The 21390-nt window shown below is 40.1% G+C and overlaps 1 protein-coding gene and 2 non-coding genes across 4 annotated transcripts in view; all 3 read left to right on the plus strand.

The window, feature by feature from the left end:
* FLT3 (fms related receptor tyrosine kinase 3) overlaps positions 1 to 21390 on the plus strand; it is a 67438-nt gene that overhangs the window by 2022 nt on the left and 44026 nt on the right. The window contains exons 2-3 of one of the 2 annotated variants that reach the window (XM_036253097.1): positions 12168 to 12289; positions 20856 to 21058. In XM_036253097.1, the coding sequence (XP_036108990.1) occupies positions 12168 to 12289; positions 20856 to 21058 (325 nt within the window). Of the gene's footprint in view, positions 1 to 12167; positions 12290 to 20855; positions 21059 to 21390 lie in introns of those variants that run through there. The other variant, XM_036253098.1, reaches the window with a different exon arrangement.
* Positions 17269 to 17373, plus strand: LOC118624859. The gene has a single exon (XR_004958523.1). It is a non-coding gene; the product is annotated as a small nucleolar RNA SNORA24 (small nucleolar RNA).
* On the plus strand, positions 17530 to 17664 carry LOC118624858. The gene has a single exon (XR_004958522.1). It is a non-coding gene; the product is annotated as a small nucleolar RNA SNORA24 (small nucleolar RNA).

The following is a 21390-nucleotide window of genomic DNA, read 5'->3' on the forward strand; positions in this document are numbered from 1 at the left end:
GGGCTTTAAAATATTTAAAACTTTAAATTCCTTGAATTATAATATGCAATCCCCATTTCCATTATATTGTAAACTGTACATTTTATGAATAATGATGACTTTTTTTAAGTAGACTGTAAAGAATAGAACCATATCTCAAACAGTGTGGCTCAGTGGTTGAGCATCGATCCATGCATCAAGAGGACGCTGGTTCGATTCCTGGTCAGGGCATATACCGAGGTTGTGGAGAATGCAGGAGGCAGCCAATCGAGGTTCTCTTTCATTGATGCTTCTATCTCTCTCCCTGTCCCTTCCTCTCTCTCTAAAATTTATAAAGAAGAAAAAATTTTAAAAAAGAATGGAACCATACTCACCATGACTTAACTGTATTGTGGTTTGATACTGGATAACGGGGAGAAATTCAATATTTCAATAACTACAATATAATTTCTTTCACTGGTGTGAGAAAAGTCATATTCAGTGCCTTGAATTACACGTTTTAGTTGCCATCCTTTGTCCTTGTTGCTTACCTTTATTTGCCTTCTTGTGAACTGCTAGCCTGAGGGAGGTTTGATTTAGGAGGAGTTAGAGGAAAGAGATGTTAGGCAAAGATTGGTTTGGATTGGATAAGACACCAGAACTGGTGATCTGATATTGAGGTCTCTTCAATTCTAAAAGTTTGGTTTGAATTGTCACCCTCATACAAGTTTAATATATATATATATTTTTTATCCTCACCTGAGGATATTTTTCCATTTTTTATACAGATAGAGTGGGAGGGAGAGAGAGGAAGGGAGAGAGAGAGAGAAACATCGACGTGAAAGGACACATCGAGTGGCTGCCACCCGCATGACCAACCAGGGCCGGGGACAAACTGCAACCGAAGTACGTGCCCTTAGCGGGAACCGAACCCGGGTCTCTCCGGACCGCAGGCCGACGCTCTAACCGCTGAGCCAAACTGGCCAGGGCCACCCTCATATGAGTTTAGATGGCTGTTCATTTCTCCTTAGGTACGTCACATCTGTAGGGAAAGTGATCCTCTTCGGTTTAATTTTTATTTCTTTATTGATTTTAGACAGAGAGGAAGGGAGAGAGAGATAGAAACATCGAGGAGAGATAACATTGATTGGCTGCCTTCTTTATGTCCCCCACTGGGGATTGGGCCTCACAACCTGGGCATGTCCCCTGATCAGGGATTGAACCAGCGACCTCTTTGTGCTGGGTCAACGCTCAACCACCGAGCCACATCAGCTGGGCGATCCTCTTTAGTTTAATTGTGAACTACTTGCTTTCCATTAGAGAAGGGCTCTAATTTTTAAGACACTTTCAGTAGCTATTAGGTATCAGTAAAGATTTTTGTTGGTGTTCTTGAATTCTCCTGTTCAACTGAAAAGCAGCCAGGTACTGCGATATTAAGTGTGCAGGAGGACCACTTCCTTATATTCAAGGGAAGACTTCAGATAAGATTTCAGATAAGGAGGAAGCATGCATGAGAAAGAAATGTTTTCTTTGACAAGTTTTTATTGAATACCTATTCCTGTGCTAGGCACAAGGGGTTCAGAGATGGAAGGAGGAGGATGGGGGAACTTAATAGAAATAATGATTCCATTCTAGTTAAGTAAAGGCGTGGGCATTGCCTTTCCTAGGAAAAGTGTGAGCCCGAAGCTTGCTTTCAGTTAGTTCAACCTTCCAACGCAGTTCTTGGGATCACTCAGCATCCATAGATGAAAATATGCTTCAGTGAAGGAAGCTTCAATAAGGTCAGACTAGGAATCCAGGTTTTTGTCCCCTAAAACTACACATAACATATCCTGTTTCAGTGGAGACCAACTTGATGGTTGTGGGGCAGAAACCGCTCTTCCACTTCTAATGAGACGAATGGACTCTTCCAGAGTTAAGTGTGACCGTCTTTTAGGTTTGGGGAAGATGTTTCTAAATGGTTCTTGGAACACATTTGTTGACTACAATTTAATCCCAGGGGCATGTCTGCTCACTTGAGAAGCCCATAGGATGGCTCAGCCATATCACTTTCAGCACATTTCTTCTTGTTCCTCTTATCTCATCATTCTCTAATGAAACTCCGAAAGCATGTGACAGCCCTGGCCAGGCAGCTCAGCTGGTTAGAGTGCCATCCACACATGCCATGGTTTCTGACTTGATCCCTGGTCAGGGCACATACAAGAATCAACCAATGAATGCATGAATAAGTGGAACAATAATCGATGTTTCTCTCTTTCTCTCTCTACAAAAGTCAGTTAAGATCAACATGTCTCCTTCACATCGATGTTTCTCCCTTCCTCTCTTTCTAAAAAATTCAATAAACATTTTTAAAAAGTCAATAAAAAATATTAAACACATCTGTAAAATTCCTTTAAAAAATAATGAATTTACATATTATTTGTATGATTAATTAAAAAAAAAAAAAAAGAAGGAAAGAAAGCATGCAACAAAGCCCTTACAATCAGTGTTGAAGATTCCAAACTTGCTGACTCCTCAAATACCCAACAGATATTGCCTTAACCTTTGGGTCAAGATTCTGATTTGACAAAAAAGCAAATAATCTAAAAGTATTATATTTTATCATTTTTCTTGATGTTGAAAGGGACTGGGCAAAAAATAGGAGTAAGAGGAGTAAGAAATTGGAGAGGAGAAATAGAGGAGCTTAAAATGAGCTGCGCCTGCTTTATCATTTGCTCGGCCTCTATGCTGTAGCTTTCACTCACTCTGAAATAGCAGGCTCTTGTGACTCCCACAGTAGGTGGTTTGTGTGAGTAGAGCTTTTCCTTTTCATCAGGTGACTTTGTGATCTTGATTATTACCCTGACTTCCCAAGAAGCTTTCACCACTTCTTCGTTAGATAGCCACAGTGTGTGGCCGAAGGTCTCTCTGTCTTTTTGGTGTCTGTAAGTTTTACACGTAGGTAATTTCATTACCTTTGGTTGATACCTTCTAAAGCTATATCATTAGTGGTCCTCCAGGGATGAAAACTTTGGTTGCACTTGCTGATGGTCGTTAATCTGAATCATGCAATTCTTTTCTATGGGTACCAACACATGTGGAGGAAATTTAAAAATAATATAAAGTACACACACACAGTGTTCTTTTGTGGCTAGAGGAATTGCATAAGACCCTAAAAGAGGAACTATTGTTATTTTTTTTTTAGGTTAAACAGTAAAAAAAAATCTTTTTTTTTCACTGCTGTCATTATAAGTCAATTGGTAGCCAAGAATCCTTCATACAATTATTTACAGTCTCCACTACAATAGGATATTGTTATTATTTCTTTAGAAGATTGTATTTTGGTTATAAGGTATCTACTAAATTTCGTTTTCACATGCCTTGCCGTCTGAGTTGAGATTTTCCTAATGCGAAGGACTGTTTTTGGAGGGATGCAGGTAGGACTAACACATGGGAAACATGTCCCTTCCTCTGGCAGGGGATTTCTCTGCACCCAGGTTCCTCATTTGTAAAAAGGAGATAAGCTGTATTTTAGTCCTTCATCAGATAATACCTATAAGGTGCAGCTGTGTTCCTCATCAGGCAAGTGTTTTGCAGAAAGAGAAATGTACAAAGTCTGGAGAAATCATTAGGAATCACAGGATTTTCCTCCTTCCCTTCTTAGACACTTTTTGAGCACCGACCTTGCCCAGGACTTGTGTCAAGTGCCCCATGAGACTGGTTCCTTCCCTCCAAGAACTCACAGTTTAATGGGGATGTTGACGGGAAAGGGTCAGGCATACAAAAGGAAAATGGCAATGTTAAATGTATGCACAGAGCCTAGAGCTTCTATTCCAAAGTAGGAAAATAAGGCAAGGCTCCCAAGAGGAGATGGTAATGCCAGAGCCAGCGCTAGAAAGGTAAGAAAGAGTTAACAGGGGAAAGGAAGGAGAAGGACATTCCAGCCAAATAGGACAGCAAAGAAAAAGATGCAGAGGTAAGAAGGAAACATGGAGCAGATGGAAGACAGTAATTCCCTCCTGGGTTGCTGGGGCATGAGTATAAGGTCTCTAGGAATAGAGTAACTATCATTTACAAAGTCGTAACTCAGAAAATCATCTGAAGATTGTTAGCTTTTTAAAGAATTCCGAGTTGCCAGAGTGTGTCATGTGTATAGAATGTCATAGTGATGTATTGAGGGACTTGGACTTTATCAGGTAGATCTACAGTCTCTGGATGGAATGCAGGGGCTCATTGTATCTCTCTGGGTGTGTGTGTGTGTGTGTGTGTGTGTGTGTGTGTGTGCATGCACGTGCCATGTTATTTTTTTTGGGGGGGGGGGGAAGAGGGTTAATTGCTTTCATCAGATTTTCAAAGGGCTCTGTAACTCAAGAAAGGGTAAGGTCCAGGGCTGTTGGTTGTGCGGTTTTGAGCGGAGGAGTGACACTCTTTGATGGGAGGATGTCAGGCAGACATGACCATGGCAAAAAGACAGCTGGGAAGTTGTTGGCAGTAGTCCAGGCCAGAGACAACGAGGGCTGAATTAGGGCCATGGTGACAGCAAGGTGGGACTGCTTGTAGAAGTGGGAACCATGAAGAGCTAAAATGCCAAGGCCGGGCCACTGCACGGATGATGAAAAGTGAGCGAGAGGGAGGAGTCAAAATGATTTCTGTGTTTCTGGCTTTGGTGACAGTGGATGTGTTGCCGCTAACTGAGAGGAAGAGAAGATGAGGAGGGAGGAGGTTTAAGAAGGAAAAAGGCAAGTTTAATCCAAGTGTAAGGTTCCTGGAGGCCACTCAGATATAAAACTAAACACACAGCAGGTATGAATGAGAAACTCAAGAGCAAGTGGACAGTAGTTAAAACCATGAGAATATACAGAGGATACATGAAGAGGATGAGACCTTAGGGCTACCCAGTTCCAAGGCAAAACAGTCATGTGTCTACTCTCTACACATGTCACTACTGACACTGAACAAACACTCTGACACTCTGACCACCAGTATATGTGGAATTTGCAACACCAGCTGAATATCCTATGATTCAACTCTACTCAGACACTATCTTACTGGAGATAGTGTCAGATCCAACAGGCTAACGGTTCAGGGACCCCCTCCACTTCGGTTGTCGATTGCAAGTCCAAGTGTCACCTTGGCCGGGACAACAGGCTGTAACCAGAGGTTCCATTAACCCACTCCTGGGATTTGATTAATTTGCTAGAGAAGCTCACAGAACTCAGAGAAACATTTTATTTACTAGATTAGTGGTTTATGGTAAATGGATATAACTCAGGAAGGGCCAGATGGAAGAGAAGCAGGGGCCTAGGTATGTGGGAAGGGGTGTGGGCCCTCCACACGCTCTGGTGGCCTGGCGTCTAGCACCTCCACGTGTTCCCCAGCCCAGAAACACATCACATGTTCCGCTTAAGAATCTGTAGCCCCTGCTCCTTTCCTGTGGTCAGTGGTTGGGCTGAAAGCTCTCACTTTCTGATCTCTGTCTTTCTGGTGACCAGCCCCATCTTAAGGCTGTCTAGGGGCCCCACCCTAAGCTACCTCATTAGCATGAACTCCATTGTGCTGAAAGGGGCCTCTTATGAATAACAAAAGACATCCCTAACACTCGGAAATTCCCAGGGCTTCAGGAGCTCGGGGCCAAGAACCGGGACAGACCAAATGTACCTCCCCAGTCTGCTGCTCTCTTACCGAAAGGGGCCCCAAGGAGGTGAAAGGACTTGCTGAAACGGGAAGTTATCAAAACAGATAACCCCCAGGAGAGGGACTTGCGACGAAGGTCTTCCCGTCGTACCCAGTTATCTTTGCCTCACAGATGTGGCTGGGAGGGAGGATCTGTAAATGCGGTGCCCTGACTTTCTGTGATTTGTTTTGTAATGTCGAAATCTCTCACTCTTTTTGGTGGAGTAGATTTTACTTTTACCTGAAATTTTATTTTAAATTCGTGCCAAATAGTTTTTTCCCCCTCCCCCTCCCCCTCCCCCACCCCAGTACGGCCCCTTCATAGTAGAGGACTTAGTCTTTCCCCAGTTCCGCTCTCATCCTCCTTGTTCAGGATGGGTTTAGAACAGACTCTGGGAAGTGCCTCTAGGCTTGGGAATGCATTCTCAGAAAGAATCTTACTGTCGATGGTGGCAAATTCTTCCTTTGGCTTTTTTAAAAGGCAGGTTTATTGAGGTACAGTCTTCATGTAGCAAGTCTCACCCTTCTTGGTGTATGATTGTATTTGTTTAACTAACATATGCAGTCACATACCTACCACCACTAGCAAGATACAGGACATTTCCTTTCTCCCCGAAACTTCTCTATGCCCTTTTCTAGTCAACCCCAATGCTCACCCCCAACTCCTGACAGCCAGTCCCTATCCCTTTTCTTTTTCCAGAATACATGAAATTTTACAATAGGCCTTTTGAGTATGTTTGTTTTTGTTTTTTTACATAGCAGAGTTATTTGAGATTTATCCATGTTGTTATGTATATCAGTATATTTTATGTATATCAATATGTTTTTCCTTTCTATTGCTGAGCAGTATTCCATTGTGTGGATGTTTATCCATCAACCTGCTGATGTTCGTTTGTTTGCATCTGGTTTCTGGCAGTTATGAGTAAGATAGCTGTACATATTTGCATCTTGGTTTTGGTGCAAGCACGGGCTTTAATTTCTCTCGGGTAAATATCCAGGAATGGTATTGTATTGTTGGACTGGATGCTAAGTGAATGTTCAACTGTATGAGGAACGGCCAGTTTTTCAAAGTGATTGTACCATTTTTCATCCCCACAATGTCTGAGTTGCTGTTGCTTGGCATCAATGTCATCACTTAGTGTGGTCAGGTTTTGTTTTTGTGTTTTTAAATTTATTTATTGATTTGACAGAGAGAGGAAGGGGAAGAGAGACTTGTTGTTCCACTTATTTATGCATTCATCCATTGATACTTTTTTCTCTCCAATTTTTATTAATTTATTTTTGTTACAGATGTTTCTCCTTCCCCCCCACCCCCCACGCCCATTCCCCTAGCGTTGTATCGGTTGATTCTTGTATGTGCACTGACCTGGGATTGGACCCACAACCTTGACATATTGGGATAATGCTCTAATCAACTGAGTTACCCGGCCAGGGCTGGTTTTTTAAAATGTTTTTATTGATTTCTTTTTTTTAGAGAGAGGACTGGAGAGGGAGAGAGATAGAAACATCCATCCGCCGCCTCCTGCACGCTCCCTACTGGGGCGTCGAGCCTACAACCTGGACATGTGCCCTGACCGGAAATTGAACCCTCTACCTCTTGGTGCATGGGATGACCTCAATCCACTGAGCCACATGGGCTGGGCTGATTTTGTTTTTTAACCATTCTAAAAGGGGGTCATAATATGTGGTTTTAATTTGCATTTTCCTAATGACTAATGATGTTGACCATCTTTTTTCTTTTAATTTTTTTTTTTTTTTATCCTCATCCAAGGACGTTTTTCCATTTTTTGTTCAGACAGAGTAGGAGGGAGAGAGAGGAAGAGAGAGAGAGAGAGAGAGAGAGAGAGAGAGAGACATCGACGTGAAAGGGACACATCGAGTGGCTGCCACCCGCACAACCAACCAGGCCCGGGGACAAACTGTAACTGAGGTACGTGCCCTTAGCGGGAACCGAACCTGGGTCTCTCTGGTCTGCCGGCTGACGCTCTAACCACTGACCCAAACCGGCCAGGGCTTGACCATCTTTTTGTGTGCTTGCTTAATTGCCATCCTATATGTTGTTTGGTGAAGTGCCTCCTAAAATCTTTTGCTCATTAAAATAATAATAATAATAATAATAATAATAATAAACCCTGGCCATTTTGGCTCAGTGATTTAGAGCATTGGCCTGCGGAACAGAGTCCCGGTTCGGTTCCGCTAAGGGCACTTGCCTCAGTTGCAGTTTGTTCTGGCCCCACTGGTGTTGTGTCCGTGGCAACCAGTTGATGTGTCTCTCATGTCAATGTTTCTCTCTCTCTCTCCCTCCCTCTCTCCCCCTGCTCTATCTGAAGATAAATGCAAAAATGTCCTCGGGTGATGATAAAAAAATAATTAAGTAAAACAAGGTTGTTTGTTTTTTTATTAGTAGGTTTTAGTTGTTCTTTGTATATTCTTCAGGCAAGACCTTTATCAGATATGTATTTTGAAAATATTTTCTTCCAATCTGTGGCTTGTCTTTTCAATTTTTAAACTGTTTTTTGAAGAGCATAAATTATTAACTTTGATAAAGCCCACTAGCGGAAAAAAATTAGCTCTAGACTAAACACTGGTCCCACCTAACCAAGCTTAAAAGTGAGAAACAAAGTGTTTACAATGAACTTAACTGAACCTCAGAAAAAAAGTTCAAGAATATTTAACAGAATATAAAAATGTCTGCCATCAGGTAAAATTCACAATGTAATGTACAACATGGTGACTATAATTATGAATGCTTTATTATATATTTGAAAATTGCTAAGAGTAGCTCTTATAAGTTCTCATCACAAGAAAAAATTGTAACTGTGAGGTGATGGATGTTAATTAAACTTACTGTGTAACCATGTTGCAAATATACAGCTATCAAGTCATTATGTTTTACATACCTTAACTTTATACAATGTTACATGTTGATAATATCTCAATAAAACTGGGAAGGGGACTCTCAGACTCAGTAATAAGAAAATAAACAACTCAATTTAAAAGGACTTGGTTTGGGCAAAAGATGTGAAAAAACACACCACCAAAGCATATGTAAGATGTCATGTGAGCATCTGAAAGGATGCTTAACATCGTTAGTTGAAAAATGCAAATTAGAACCACACTGAGATATAATCTACCTATTAGAATAGCTAAAAATTAAAAATTATCATCATACCAAATGTTGGTGAGTATGTGGCATCACTGGAATTCCCAGAAGCTGCCAATAGAAATAGAAAATCATACAACCCCTTTGAAGAACAGTTTGGTACTTTCTTAGAAAATTACCTTGCATATGAGTTAAGTATTCTACTCCTTAGTATTTACTCAAGAAAAATGAAAGTATATGTCCATACCAAGATTTTTATACAAATGGTCACAGTGGCTTTATTTGTAAAAGCCCCAAAATAGAAACAATTCAAATTCTATCCATGAATGAATTAAAATATTGTATTATATTTGTATAATAATAGACTATTACTCAGCAATTGAAAGGAATGAACTACTGATACTGCAATATGGACCAAGCTAAACAAACAAACAAACAAACAAACAAACAAACAGAGTGAGTGAAAGAAGCCAGAGCCTCCCCCTACGAAAAGGAGCTCATACTATATGATTCTATTTATATGAAATTCTAGAAAATTGAAACTAATCTGTAGTGACAGAAAGGAGATGGGAGGTTGTTTGGGCATGGGTGAGTAGGGTGGGCAGGAGAGAGGGATTACAAAGAGGCATGTGGAAACCTTCTGGGTGATGATGGATAAGTTCATTATTTTGACTGTGGTAATGGTTTTATAGATATATGTGCATGTGTGTGTTTATGTCAAACTTATCAAATTATACACTTTAAATATGTTCAATTCATTGTATGCCAGTTATACTGAATAAAACTTCTTTAAAACTGTAGGGAGAAAATATATTTGGGAATAAGGTAGGAAAGTATCTTAAACTCCCTTTAGTCTTATTTTTCTTCTCCTCCTCCTTCTTTCTTTCTCCCCTTGCTCTTGCAGCTGTGCTGATTTACTGTCCTTTAGAATACTGGAAACTACCTTAAAGGAAATAAAAAGTACATGATGACTAATGACTAATGCTAATGTGGTTATAGTAAAATTATTACTTTCTCACCTTCCATGTGGCAACATAAAATGATATAGCACCTTTGGAAAACAGATGGCAATGCATATCAAGAACCATATAAATATATTTCTATCCTTTGATCCACTAATTCCTCTTCTGGAGATTTATCCTAAGAAAATAACATTTTTAAAGTGAAAGGCTTAGTGAAGTATGTTAAAGGGCAGGGGAAAGTTGTCAATTGTATAATAAGCAAGGGAATGACTGGGTCGTTTTATGTTCACTAAAGGAATGCAAATCAATTATATGTGGCATCATAAAAAATGCTTATATTGTGTTCAAATCAGAATATAAAATGATTTCTACTCTATCAATACAACTAATCAAAAACTATATATACAGTTGGGGAAGGTTCCAGAGAAATGAAAATGGTTTATTTGTTAGGCTGTAAGGATTTAGAGTGGATTTTCACTTCTAGTCGCACTAGTATTGGCTTCTTTAACAAATAATAAAATGATAGAGACAGATTAAAACAAACCAGTGAATGTGTTTTAATATGTAGGTCCCATAGCTGCAATACTGAGATTTTAAAGCAGATTACAAGGTACGCAGCTGGCTGAACACGTACATTTACCTCTTGTCTACAAATAGTACACTCAAATGACAGTAAACAAAAAATTTTAAGACAAAATATAAGGACAAAGATAATGGGGAAGGAGAAAATAAAATTTTGAGAGCTTTAAAGCACATGAAGAAAGCGGAATCGTAAGGTGGGGTTGAGAGAGTTGAGAAGCAACCCAATTTTCACTGCAGGACCCCTGATATGGGCACAGCTCCAGCTCCCACAATATGGGCAGCAGGCAAGAGAGAGAAGAGGCTTCTTTGGGGAATCTGACCAGCCCATGAGAAAACCTACACATAACCATACAGAGAAGATTAGGCGGCAGGTCAAACCATGTGCATGGAGCTTCCGTGATCATTTTGTGCTTCATTCTTATATTAGATATGAGCAAACTATCAAAGATTATCACTCACTTGGGACAAACATCCCATTAATAGGAGAAAGAAAGTGAAAGAGAGAGAAAGAATCAAAGAAATAATTCAAGAATACTTCTCCAAAGAGAAGACTATGAGTTTCTAGATTGAAAAGACCCACTGAGTCCCGGAAGGAGAAGGAAGGGAGCAAAAAATTGAAAACCTATTTGAAAAAATAATGACAGAAAACTTCCCTTATTTAGTAAAAGAAATAGACATATAAGTCCTGGAAGCCCAGAGAGTCCAAAACAAGATGAACCCCAAAAGGCCCACACCAATACACATCATAATTAAAATGCCAAAGGTTAAAGAGCGAGAGAGAATCTTAAAAGCAGTTCATTACCTACAAGGGAGCACCATAAGACTCTCAGCTGATTTCTCAAAAGAAACTTTGCAGGCCAGAAGGGAGTGGCAAGAAATATTCAAAGTGATGAAAAGCAAGGACCTACAGCCAAGATTACTCTATCCAGCAAAGCTGTCACTTAGAATTGAAGATCAAATAAAGAGCTTCCCAGACAAGAAAAAGCTAAAATTGTTCATCACCACCAAACTAGTATTACATGAAATGTTAAAGGGTCTTCTTTAAGAAGAAGAAGAAAAAAAAGATAAAAAATGTGAACAGCAAAATGGCAATAAATACATATCTATCAGTAATTGAATTTAAAAATCAAAACAAACAAGCAGATTAGAAACAGACTCATAGATATAGAGAACATTTTGATGGTAGGTAGTTTGGCGGGGGTTGAGGATGGGTGAAAAGGGTGAAGGGATTTCGAAGTACAAATTAAGTTAATATGTAGTCATAAGGGTGGAAAGTACAGCATAGGGAATATAGTAAATAATATTCTAATAACTATGCTTGGTGTCAAATGGATATGAGATTTTTTAGGATGATCACTTAAGTTTTATAATGTCTAATCGTTAGGGTGTATACCTAAAACTGATATAATATTGTATGTCAGCTAGAATTGAAAAATAAAAAATAGTAAAAAAAAAAAAAAAAGACCCACTGAGTATCTAACACCATGGATGAAAGTAGACTCTCAAAAAAAGCACATACTTTTGAAAGTTTTAGTGCACAAAGAAAAGATTCTACAACCATCCATTAAGAAGAAGAAATGGCCTGTATACAAATAATCAGCTCTGCAGTTGCACTAACCTCATTTCAGGTGCTTAAGAGGCACATATAGCTAATGACTACCATATGGAACAGCACAGGTGGCTATGTCCATCACTGCAGAATGTTCTATTGAACACCAGTGCTCCAAGTACCGCTGCTCCTGATTTAAAGTGGGACTGGCCCTTTATGAAGTTATATTTCCTGTATACTTTCCTGCTAGCCACTTTTTCTTGATTACTTTTTGCTTTGTTGTTTTGTTGCAAGATGAATACCTGCTTTTCTTTTTAAGGTGTGCATGTATCAACGTTATTGTTTTTATTTTGTTTTACAGTTGTTTTTTCAGCAATGATATTTGAGACTATTACAAATCAAGATGTGCCTGTGATCAAGTGTGTTTTAATCAATCATAAGAACAACGATTCATCAGTGGGGATATCTTCATCGTATCCCACGGTAAAGTAATATTAATAGTATAAGTTTAGCTTTTTTCTCTGGAAACTATTGAAACCTACCATGGTTATATGGATCTTCCTTTTTATGGATTTAAGTATATTGTGTATTCATATCTGGTGCATATAAGCGTCTATACGTATTGCTACCTGGCACTCCATTCCCTCAAGAGCCATGCTCTCTTTGGGCTTGGTTTCAGGAAGGACACTGATCCTCAGCATGAACAAGTAGCAGGAATTTCCCTTTCTCCTTAAAGAGAATCCAGACTTCTGTCTCAAGCCTGAGTCCCCACTTTCTAGCTACCTCTGGATATAGATGGAGAAAATTTCCATTTTCTCGTTAACATTCGTCTCCATAATTCTTTCCACTTCTATTTCCTCAAACCTGCTCCCATTCTTGTATTGACTGATTGCTGTTTATGGCTTTCTCTTGTCCCCAGGCTTGAAAGGTCAGCATCATTTGGGAGAACTTACCCTCCTCTGCCTTTACATTCACTGAGTTACCAAGTCTCATCAGTTTCCTTTCTTTACTAATTCTCATATAATCACCTTCGATTCTCTAGTCTCACTGTCATTTCCCTGATTCAAGCCCTCATTAACTCTGTCATAATCACAATAATATCCTCTGTGGCTTCTTCCTTCTGCAGCTCATCTCAGGTGGGCTATCAGACCATTCTCCCTGAAGCCCAGCTCCAACCTGGCTGCCTGCCTTGAGACCTTCTGTGACCTGACATGCAAATTGCTCCATAATCTGGCTCTGGCTCCTTCAGGTTCCAACCTTGATTTTCATTACTCTTCCCCTTCTCGCTATCCATCTAACATAACCTAGGTATTTATGTAAATAAAAGAAGCTTAAATGATAGAGAGCTGAGAATGTTAGAAGTCTATGTACATTGAAAAGCAAACCTAAATTAGCCAATTCCATGGACATTTTCAGTTAGGGATGGATACAGATATATAGCCACTATTTTCTTTTGCATTGATATAACACATAAACACATGACATGATATCCTAAGTGACCCCCCTAAATCAGAAATATTAGAAATAGTCTCAAATCTTAAAATCAACAACATTCTACATGAATGAAAATACCAATTTAATTCATGATTTTTTTTTTTAATCCTCACCTGAAGATATTTTTCCATTTATTTTCAGATAGAGTGGAGGTGGGGGGAACATCAGTGTGAGAGAGACACATTGGCTGGTTGCCTCCCGAAACCGAGGTACGTGCCCTTGACTGGAATTGAACCCGCAACTCTTTAGTCCGTGGGCCAACACTCTAACCCCTGAGCCAAACTGGCCAGGGCAAATGCATGAATTTTTTTATACCATAAGCATGGTTGGTTTGAATTTGTTAATCATTATGGTGTTACAGCACATTGACTTATTAATAGTATTTGCATACATAGTATTTCAGTGCAGACAAAAGAAATGAATACTATTTCTATAATGTTTGAAACTTTTAGTGTATTTTTTTTTTCATTTTTTACATTGATTTGAGAGAGAGAGAGAGAGAAACGTTGATTTGTAGTTCCACTTATTTATGCATTCATTGATTGATTCTTCTCTATGCCCTGACCAGGGATTGAACCTGAAACCTTGGCATATTGGGACAATGCTCTAACCAGCTAAGCTACCCAGCCAGGGCTTAGTGTCTTTTCAACATAAGAAAATAATTGCATACATTTAATTATTTTCTTATAAAACACAATCATAAAAAAATTGATGATTAGCCCAGCTGGTATGGTTCAGTGGTTGAGCATCGACCCATGCACCAAGAGGTAGCTGGTTCAATTCCTGGTCAGGGCACATGCCCAGGTTGTGGGCCCCATCCCCAGTGGGGGGCATGCAGGAGGTAGCCAATCGATGTTCTCTCTCACTGATGTTTCTACCTCTCTCTCCCTCTCCCTTTCTCTCTCTCTCTCTAATATCAATAAAGAAAAAAAAATTTTTTTTAAAAATTGATGATTAGTCTTGGTTTCTAGTATTAAGTCCTGCATTATTTTTTCATGAAGTATAAATTATATTCTTAATCCATATTCAGGATTATGTTAAGACCCAGCAGTTCTTAAATAGCATGAAATAAACAACTGTAGGAATTCTAACTGTGGCAAAGGTGAGCACGCTCATCTCCTTGAAGCTGCCTTTTCCCACTTCAGTGGAAGTGGATTGTTAGGATGTCTGTGGCTTTTTTAAAAAAAGGTTTTGAAAAAGAACAAGATTTTCATTTCTTCCACAGTTCACAGTTCTCAGATGAGATATCTTTCTGGAAATTTTATAGTCCAGGGGTATTTTGAATAACCAAGCACTCTTTAGTAGATACAACGTATCCATGAAGCCCTAATAAATAAGCTTCACCCTGGCTGGTTTGGCTCAGCGGTTGGAGCGATGGCCTGCGGACCAGAGAGTCCCGGGTTCAGCTCCCATTAGGGGTATGTACCAAAATAACTAAATAAATAAATAAATAAATAAGCTTCTACCTTCACTATATTACCAGTATATCCTGGACCCCAAATAAGATGATTTTACTATTCCTGCAATCCACTTAACTGTTGTTTAAAATCTTAATATATCCATCATTTTTCATTTCTGTTTGAAGATTAAGTTGCTGTGTGCTAGGTTTCTCCACTGCAAACTTATTACTTTTCCTTAGTAATTAACAAATATTTTGGAGGAGATGCAAATATTCTTTCTGTCCTCTATCACCTGCTGATTTTAGCTTCCATTAGTGGACTTGGTCTACAATTATTAATGTGATGTTTGCCTGATGGTGATTTTTCCTTTTCCCTCATTCCCTCTACATGTATTCATTGGCATTCTTCTGTGAGGAAGAGCTATCCCTTCTCTCTGTTTTATTTATTTATTTATTATTAATTCTCACCCGAGTATATTTTTCTGTTGATTTTTTTAGATAGAGTGGAAGGGAGGGAGGGAGAGAGAGGGAGAAACATTGGTGTGAGAGAGACACATTGATTGAGTGCCTCCCACGCAACCCCAACCAGGGCCGGGGACGAACTCGCAACCCAGGCATGTGCACTTGCCTGGGGAATCGAACCCGAGACCCTTTGGTCCAAGGGCCATTGCTCTAACCACTGAGCCAAACCAGCCAGGGCTATTTTATTTATTTATTCAATTATTTATATATATATTAGTATAGACTCACAGATATTTATTTTATTCTGTGGGTTCTAACCCCAAACTATCATTTTTATTTTGTTGTACAAATGGTTCCAGCATTGGCCATTGGGAGCTACTTCAGGTTGACTCCTGTGTCCCTTCAACAGGTCCCCATCTTTTTTCAAGCACTTACTTTTGGGCACAACAACATAGTTCAGGCTCATCTTGTGTTTTTCTTGCCTCAGCCCTGGAACTAATCCCTATTCCAAAGAACACTGACTTCTTGGAGAACGTGATTTAGAAACCAAGATCTGAGAGCTGGGTATGCTCATTGCTACTGGGATGCCATTGCCTGTAGGCCCTCTCGGCAGGCAGAGCTAGGAAGTGTATGCATGTGTACTAACCCACCACGCACTGTGTTGCTCTCTATCATCTTTACGTCGTACATCTATCTGTCTGTCATCGGTCTACCACCCTAAGTTCAAGATGACAACTCTGATTTTAATTCGACACCAAAGGATTCATTCTAGCTTTTTGTCTTTCTTTACTAGTATTTCTCTCTCTGACAGCAGGAAACTTGGCTGTCATTATCTATAATGATTTACTGACGCAGTCAATCCTCGTAAATGCATTAAGTAGTTCAGAATTGTTAACCCACACCCCAGTGAGAAAGAAGTGAACTAAGTAGAGTACTGTATTTGTGTTATCATTATTTTTGTCTTTAACCTTATTGTATCCAAAGTATTATTTCTCAAAGTTCTTACTTTTCCACCCCTTCACTATGGTTATGTTATTTATTTGTTAGACATTAAGTTCATTTGGCTTGTGTTCCATTTTAGTGTCCCATATCCCAGTTGGTTTTAATTATTTATTTTTGAGTATATGAAACATGAGTATGGTCCTAAAAACCAAAGCAATATAAAGAGGTATACTTAGCCCTGGCAGGGTAGCTCAATTGGTTAGACTGTCATCCTGATACAACAACGTTTCAGGTTTGATCCCTGGTCAGGGCACATACAAGAAACAACCGATGAATGCATAAATAAATTGAACAACAAATTGATGTTTCTCTCTCTCTCTTTCTTTCTCTATAATCAATCAATAAAAAGTTTTTTCAAAAGGTATACTCAAAGAGGTATCACTTTCTCCTCATCTCTATCATCAAGTCTCTATTCTTTTTCTACTTACCTCCTGTACTTTAGCTTTTCAATACTATTTCTGTATTTCTTGTGCACAAATGAACAGATACATATGTATTTTCTTATATTACCTTCTTTTTTATATGAAGTGTAGCATAAATACTTGAAGGTAGATACTTTTTTCTCATTTAGAGAGAGAGAAAGGGAGAAAGAGAGAGAGAGAAACATCAATGAGAGAGAACATCGATTGGCTGCTTCCAGCATGTCCTCCCACTGGGGATTTGGCCCACAACCTGGGCATGTGCCCTGACTGGGAATCAAACTGGTGACCTCTTGGTGCATGGGTCTGACATTCAACCACTGAGCCACACTGGTCAGGTGAAGGTAGATATTTTTTGCACGTAGTTTTCTTCACCTAACAGTATATCCAGGAAATCACTTTAAGTCAGTGCACAGAGACTTTTCTTTTTCTTCTTTACAGCTGCATAGTACTTTGTTATATGGATATACCATAGTTTATTTTACTGTTCTATGTATGAGTATTTAGGTTGTTTCCAATTACAGATGATACTGTAGTTAATTGTTGGAGGTATATTCCTAGAAGTGGGGTTGCTAGTTCAGTGAGTACACATGTAGTTTTAGTAGGTATTGCCAAATTCCCCTTGAGATTGAGAAGGGTTGTACCAGTTTGCATTCCTCCAGTAATGTATGAAAGTAGCTCTTTCCCTCCATGTGTCTTTGGGACCTGCCGGCTGTGGCAGTCTTCCTTCCTAGCCATGGAAGAGCATTTTCTTTTTTTTTTTTTTTTTTTATCCTCACCCGAGGACATTTTTCCATTTTTTGCTCAGGTAGAGTGGGAGGGAGAGAGAGGAACAGAGAGAGAGAAACATCGACGTGAAAGGAACACATCGAGTGGCTGCCACCCGCACGACCGAACAGGGCCGGGGACAAACTGCAACCGAGGTACGTGCCCTTAGCGGGAACCGAACCCGGGTCTCTCTGGACCGCAGGCCGACGCTCTAACCACTGAGCCAAACCGACCAGGGCGAGCATTTTCTTATTTATTGGCAAATCTGTCACCATTTAATTAGTATCAGATTCCGACTTGCACAAGTAACATTCTTCACTCTTAAAACCCAGGAGGGTACTGGGTTGTTGCGCAAAGGTCGGTTTTTCAAATGTTTATCTGCGAAGTTGGACTCATTGTCCTGATGGGTGATGATGGAAAACTTAAGGGATCAAGAAATGCAGTGACGTGGGTGGAGTCTCCTTTAGCTTCCTGCAGTGCACAGGACAGATATGACTTCAGAGCTCGGCAGCTCCAGGATTGGGTGCAAATGATGTTCTGGACACCATGGAGGCAGTGTTTCCAGTATAGGCCTGAGCGTTGTTTTTTAAGTAGAGAATAGGTGAGCGCTTCCTTATTGTAATCAAGTAAAATGCTTGGTTCATCTGGAAAAAAAAAAAAAAAAGTAGCTCTTTCCTCAGAGCCTCACCAACAAAATGTGTTACCATACTCTAAAATTTGTGCCCGTCTGATAGAAGAGAAGTGACATTTCAGTGTTGTTTTAATTTAGGCTTCTCTAGTTATAAGCAAGGTTGAACATTTTCTTTTATGTTCAAGGGCCACTATATATATATATATATATATATATATATATATATATGTATGTATTTTTGTGTATGAACTGTCTATTTGTTTCATTTCCCCATTATTCTACTGTGTCCCTCAATTTTTAAAACTTATACATTAGGGGTATTAGTCCTTTATTTGTAATATGTATTGCAAATATTTTCAAGTATGTCAGGTTTTTAAAAACTTTATTCTAGCCCAGCCCATGTGGCTCAGTGGTTGAGCATCGGACCCACGCACCAAGAGGTCACCAGTTTGATTCCTGGTCAGGGCACATGCCCAGGTTGTGGGCCTGATTCTTAGTGGGGGACATGCTGGAGGTGGCCAATCAATGTTCTCTCTCATTGATGTTTCTATCTCTCTCTCCCTCTCCCTTCCTCTCTCTCTAATAGTTAATAAAGAAAAAAAAATTTTTAAATAAAAAATAAAACTTGATTCTGTACCCATCTTTTTTTTTTATCCTCACCCAAGGACATTTTTGCATTTATCTTTAGATAGAATGGGAAGAAAAGAGGGAGGAAGAGAGAGAGAGAAACATCGATGTGAGAGACACATCTACTGGTTGCCACCCTCATGACCTTGGGGTCGGGGACGAACCACAACCGAGATATGTGCCCTTAGCGGGAACCGAACCCGGGACTCTTTGGTCCGCAGGTCGATGCTCTAACTGCTGAGCCAAACTGGCCAGGGCAATTCTCTGCCCACCTTTTAAGATCCTGCTCCATTGCTGGACTTCAATGAGACATGCCCACCACCCAGCTTGGAAATTGCCTGTCTCTCCTCTGAGTTTCCAGAGCACTTAAATTTACCTGTCAAAGTAGTTGACACATTTTTATGGGTCACATTCTGTTTCAGTTTTACTTACTTCTTATTACTAGATTCAAAACTCTTTCAGAACAAGATGAGTGTCTTTTCTTTCTGGTGTCATAGTAGCCAGCAGATGGTTGAGTACTTTGCAGATATTGATTAAATGAACTTACCTGATACTAACTGTATAAGTGAACAAGTAAAATCAGAAATATGACTTATGATGAGTAGCAGAAGAGATACTCAGATCTTCACCTAAAGAAGCGTGTGTGTGTGTGTGTGGGCATGTGTGCACGCGTGCATGTGCACATGTGTGTGCATTAACTACACTACATGTTAGAGGGTAGGAGGTGAGGGTTCCAGCAGCAGAATTTGCTACCACACCCTCTTCTCAATATATCTCAATTTTGAAGCAGGCAAAGAGTGTGAGGGTGGCAAGGAGCCTGTGGGAAATATCTTCCCAGAAAATATTTTGGTTTTTATTTTTAAAATATTTTTTTTAATCCTCACCTGAGGATATTTTTTCTATTTCTCATCAGATAGAATGGGGGAAGGGGGAGAGAAGGAGAGAGAGAAACCGACATGAGAGAGACACATCGATTGGTTGCCTCCTGCATGACCCAACCAGGGCCGGGACAAACCACAACCAAGGCACACCCTTGACCAGAATCAAACCCATGATTAATTGGTCCGAGAACCAATGCTCTAACTGCTGAGCCAAACAGACCGGGGCAATATTTTGGTTTTTAAATTCCCTCTAACAGCCCTGGCCGGTTTGGCTCAGAGGTTAGAGTGTCAGCCCACAGACTAAAGGATTGCAGGTTCGATTCTTGGTTAAGGGCACATACCTGGGTTGTAAGTTTGATCCCCGGCCACAGTCTGGGTCATGCCAATCGATGTGTCTCTCTCAGATCTCTCTCTCTCTCTCTCTCTCTCTCCCTCCATCCCACTCTATCTAAAAATAAAATAAAATAAACGGAAAAAATATCCTCAGGTGAGGATTAAAAAGAAAATCCCCTCTAAACACAGATACCCATTTACTATTACTAATAACCACAAAAACATTTACCTATATATTACAGATTTGGGGATTATTATCTGTATATTAATTTGCTAGAGCTGTCGAAGCTAAGTAGCACAGACTGGGTGATGTCAACAACAGAAATCCATTGTTTCACAGTTCTGGAGGCTAGACTCTAAAATCTCAGCAGGGCTGGTTCTTTCTGAGGCTGCGAGGCAAGGAGCTGTCCCAGGCCTCTCCCTGGCTCGTAGGTGACCATGTCCATGTTAACATGGCATTCTCCCTGTACGTGTGTCTTCTCCAAATTCCTTTTCATACACAAGTCATATTGGGTCAGAGACCTCCCTAATGGCCTCATTTTAACTAGAGTACCTCTGTAAAGACTTGTACACAAAATAAGGTCACCTTCGGAGGTACTGGGGGTTAGGACTTCAACATATGAATTTGGGTGGGGGACACAGTTCAGCCCATAACAGCCTGTAAAACATTTTGGAAATGCAGTCTAAAGTTATCTACCTTTTTTAAAAAATTGATTTTTAGAGAGGAAGGGAGAGGGAGAGAGAGAGAGAGAGAAACATCGATGAGAGAGAGCATCAATTGGCCGCCTGGGGATCAGGCCCACAACCTGGGTCGAACTGGAGACCTCCTGGTGCATGGGTCGATGCTCAACCACTGAGCCACACGGCCGGGCTTTTTTTTTCTTAAAGAAGTATAATTATTGGGATTTTCAGTCAGCGATAAGTTCTCAACAGGTGCAGTATGTCAACATGTATGTATTTGGTAAAGCTTCCAGCTGAGATGCCGTATTAAGTGCGCACTTGTAAAGTTCACGTTGTTTGGTCCGTGACACAGGCGTCAGAATCCCCAGAAGACCTGGGCTGCGCGGCGGGGCCCGAGGGCGCCGGCGGGGTCTACCGAGCGGCCGCGGTCCGCGTGGACGAGTCTGCGTCCATCTCCCTGCAGGTGCTGCTCACGGCCCCGGGGAACATTTCCTGTCTCTGGGTCTTTAAACACAGCCCCCTGAACTGCCAGCCACGCTTTGACTTACAAAACAGGTAAGGGAAGAGGGTGCATGTGCACCCATAAGGATTTTTGGAAGAACACTTGTTTTTGCTGTAAAAATACATTTTGCTTCATTTAGAGTTGATTTTCACATTTCTGTACATGTCCATGGACACAGAACATTAGATATTTGTTGAAACTCATAGGATGTACAGAACAAAAAGGAAAGCCTAACGTAAAATATGAACTTTAGTTAATATAAATATTGGTTTGTCAGTTGTAGCAGACGGGGGGTGGGGAGAAGGATGTATGTAGAATTTCTCTTTACTTTCTGCTCATTTTTTTCTGTAAATCTAACATTTGAAATCTATTAATTTCAAAAATT

This window comes from Molossus molossus, unplaced genomic scaffold, assembly GCF_014108415.1.
Source record: "Molossus molossus isolate mMolMol1 unplaced genomic scaffold, mMolMol1.p scaffold_m16_p_10, whole genome shotgun sequence".
Taxonomy (NCBI): domain Eukaryota; kingdom Metazoa; phylum Chordata; class Mammalia; order Chiroptera; family Molossidae; genus Molossus; species Molossus molossus.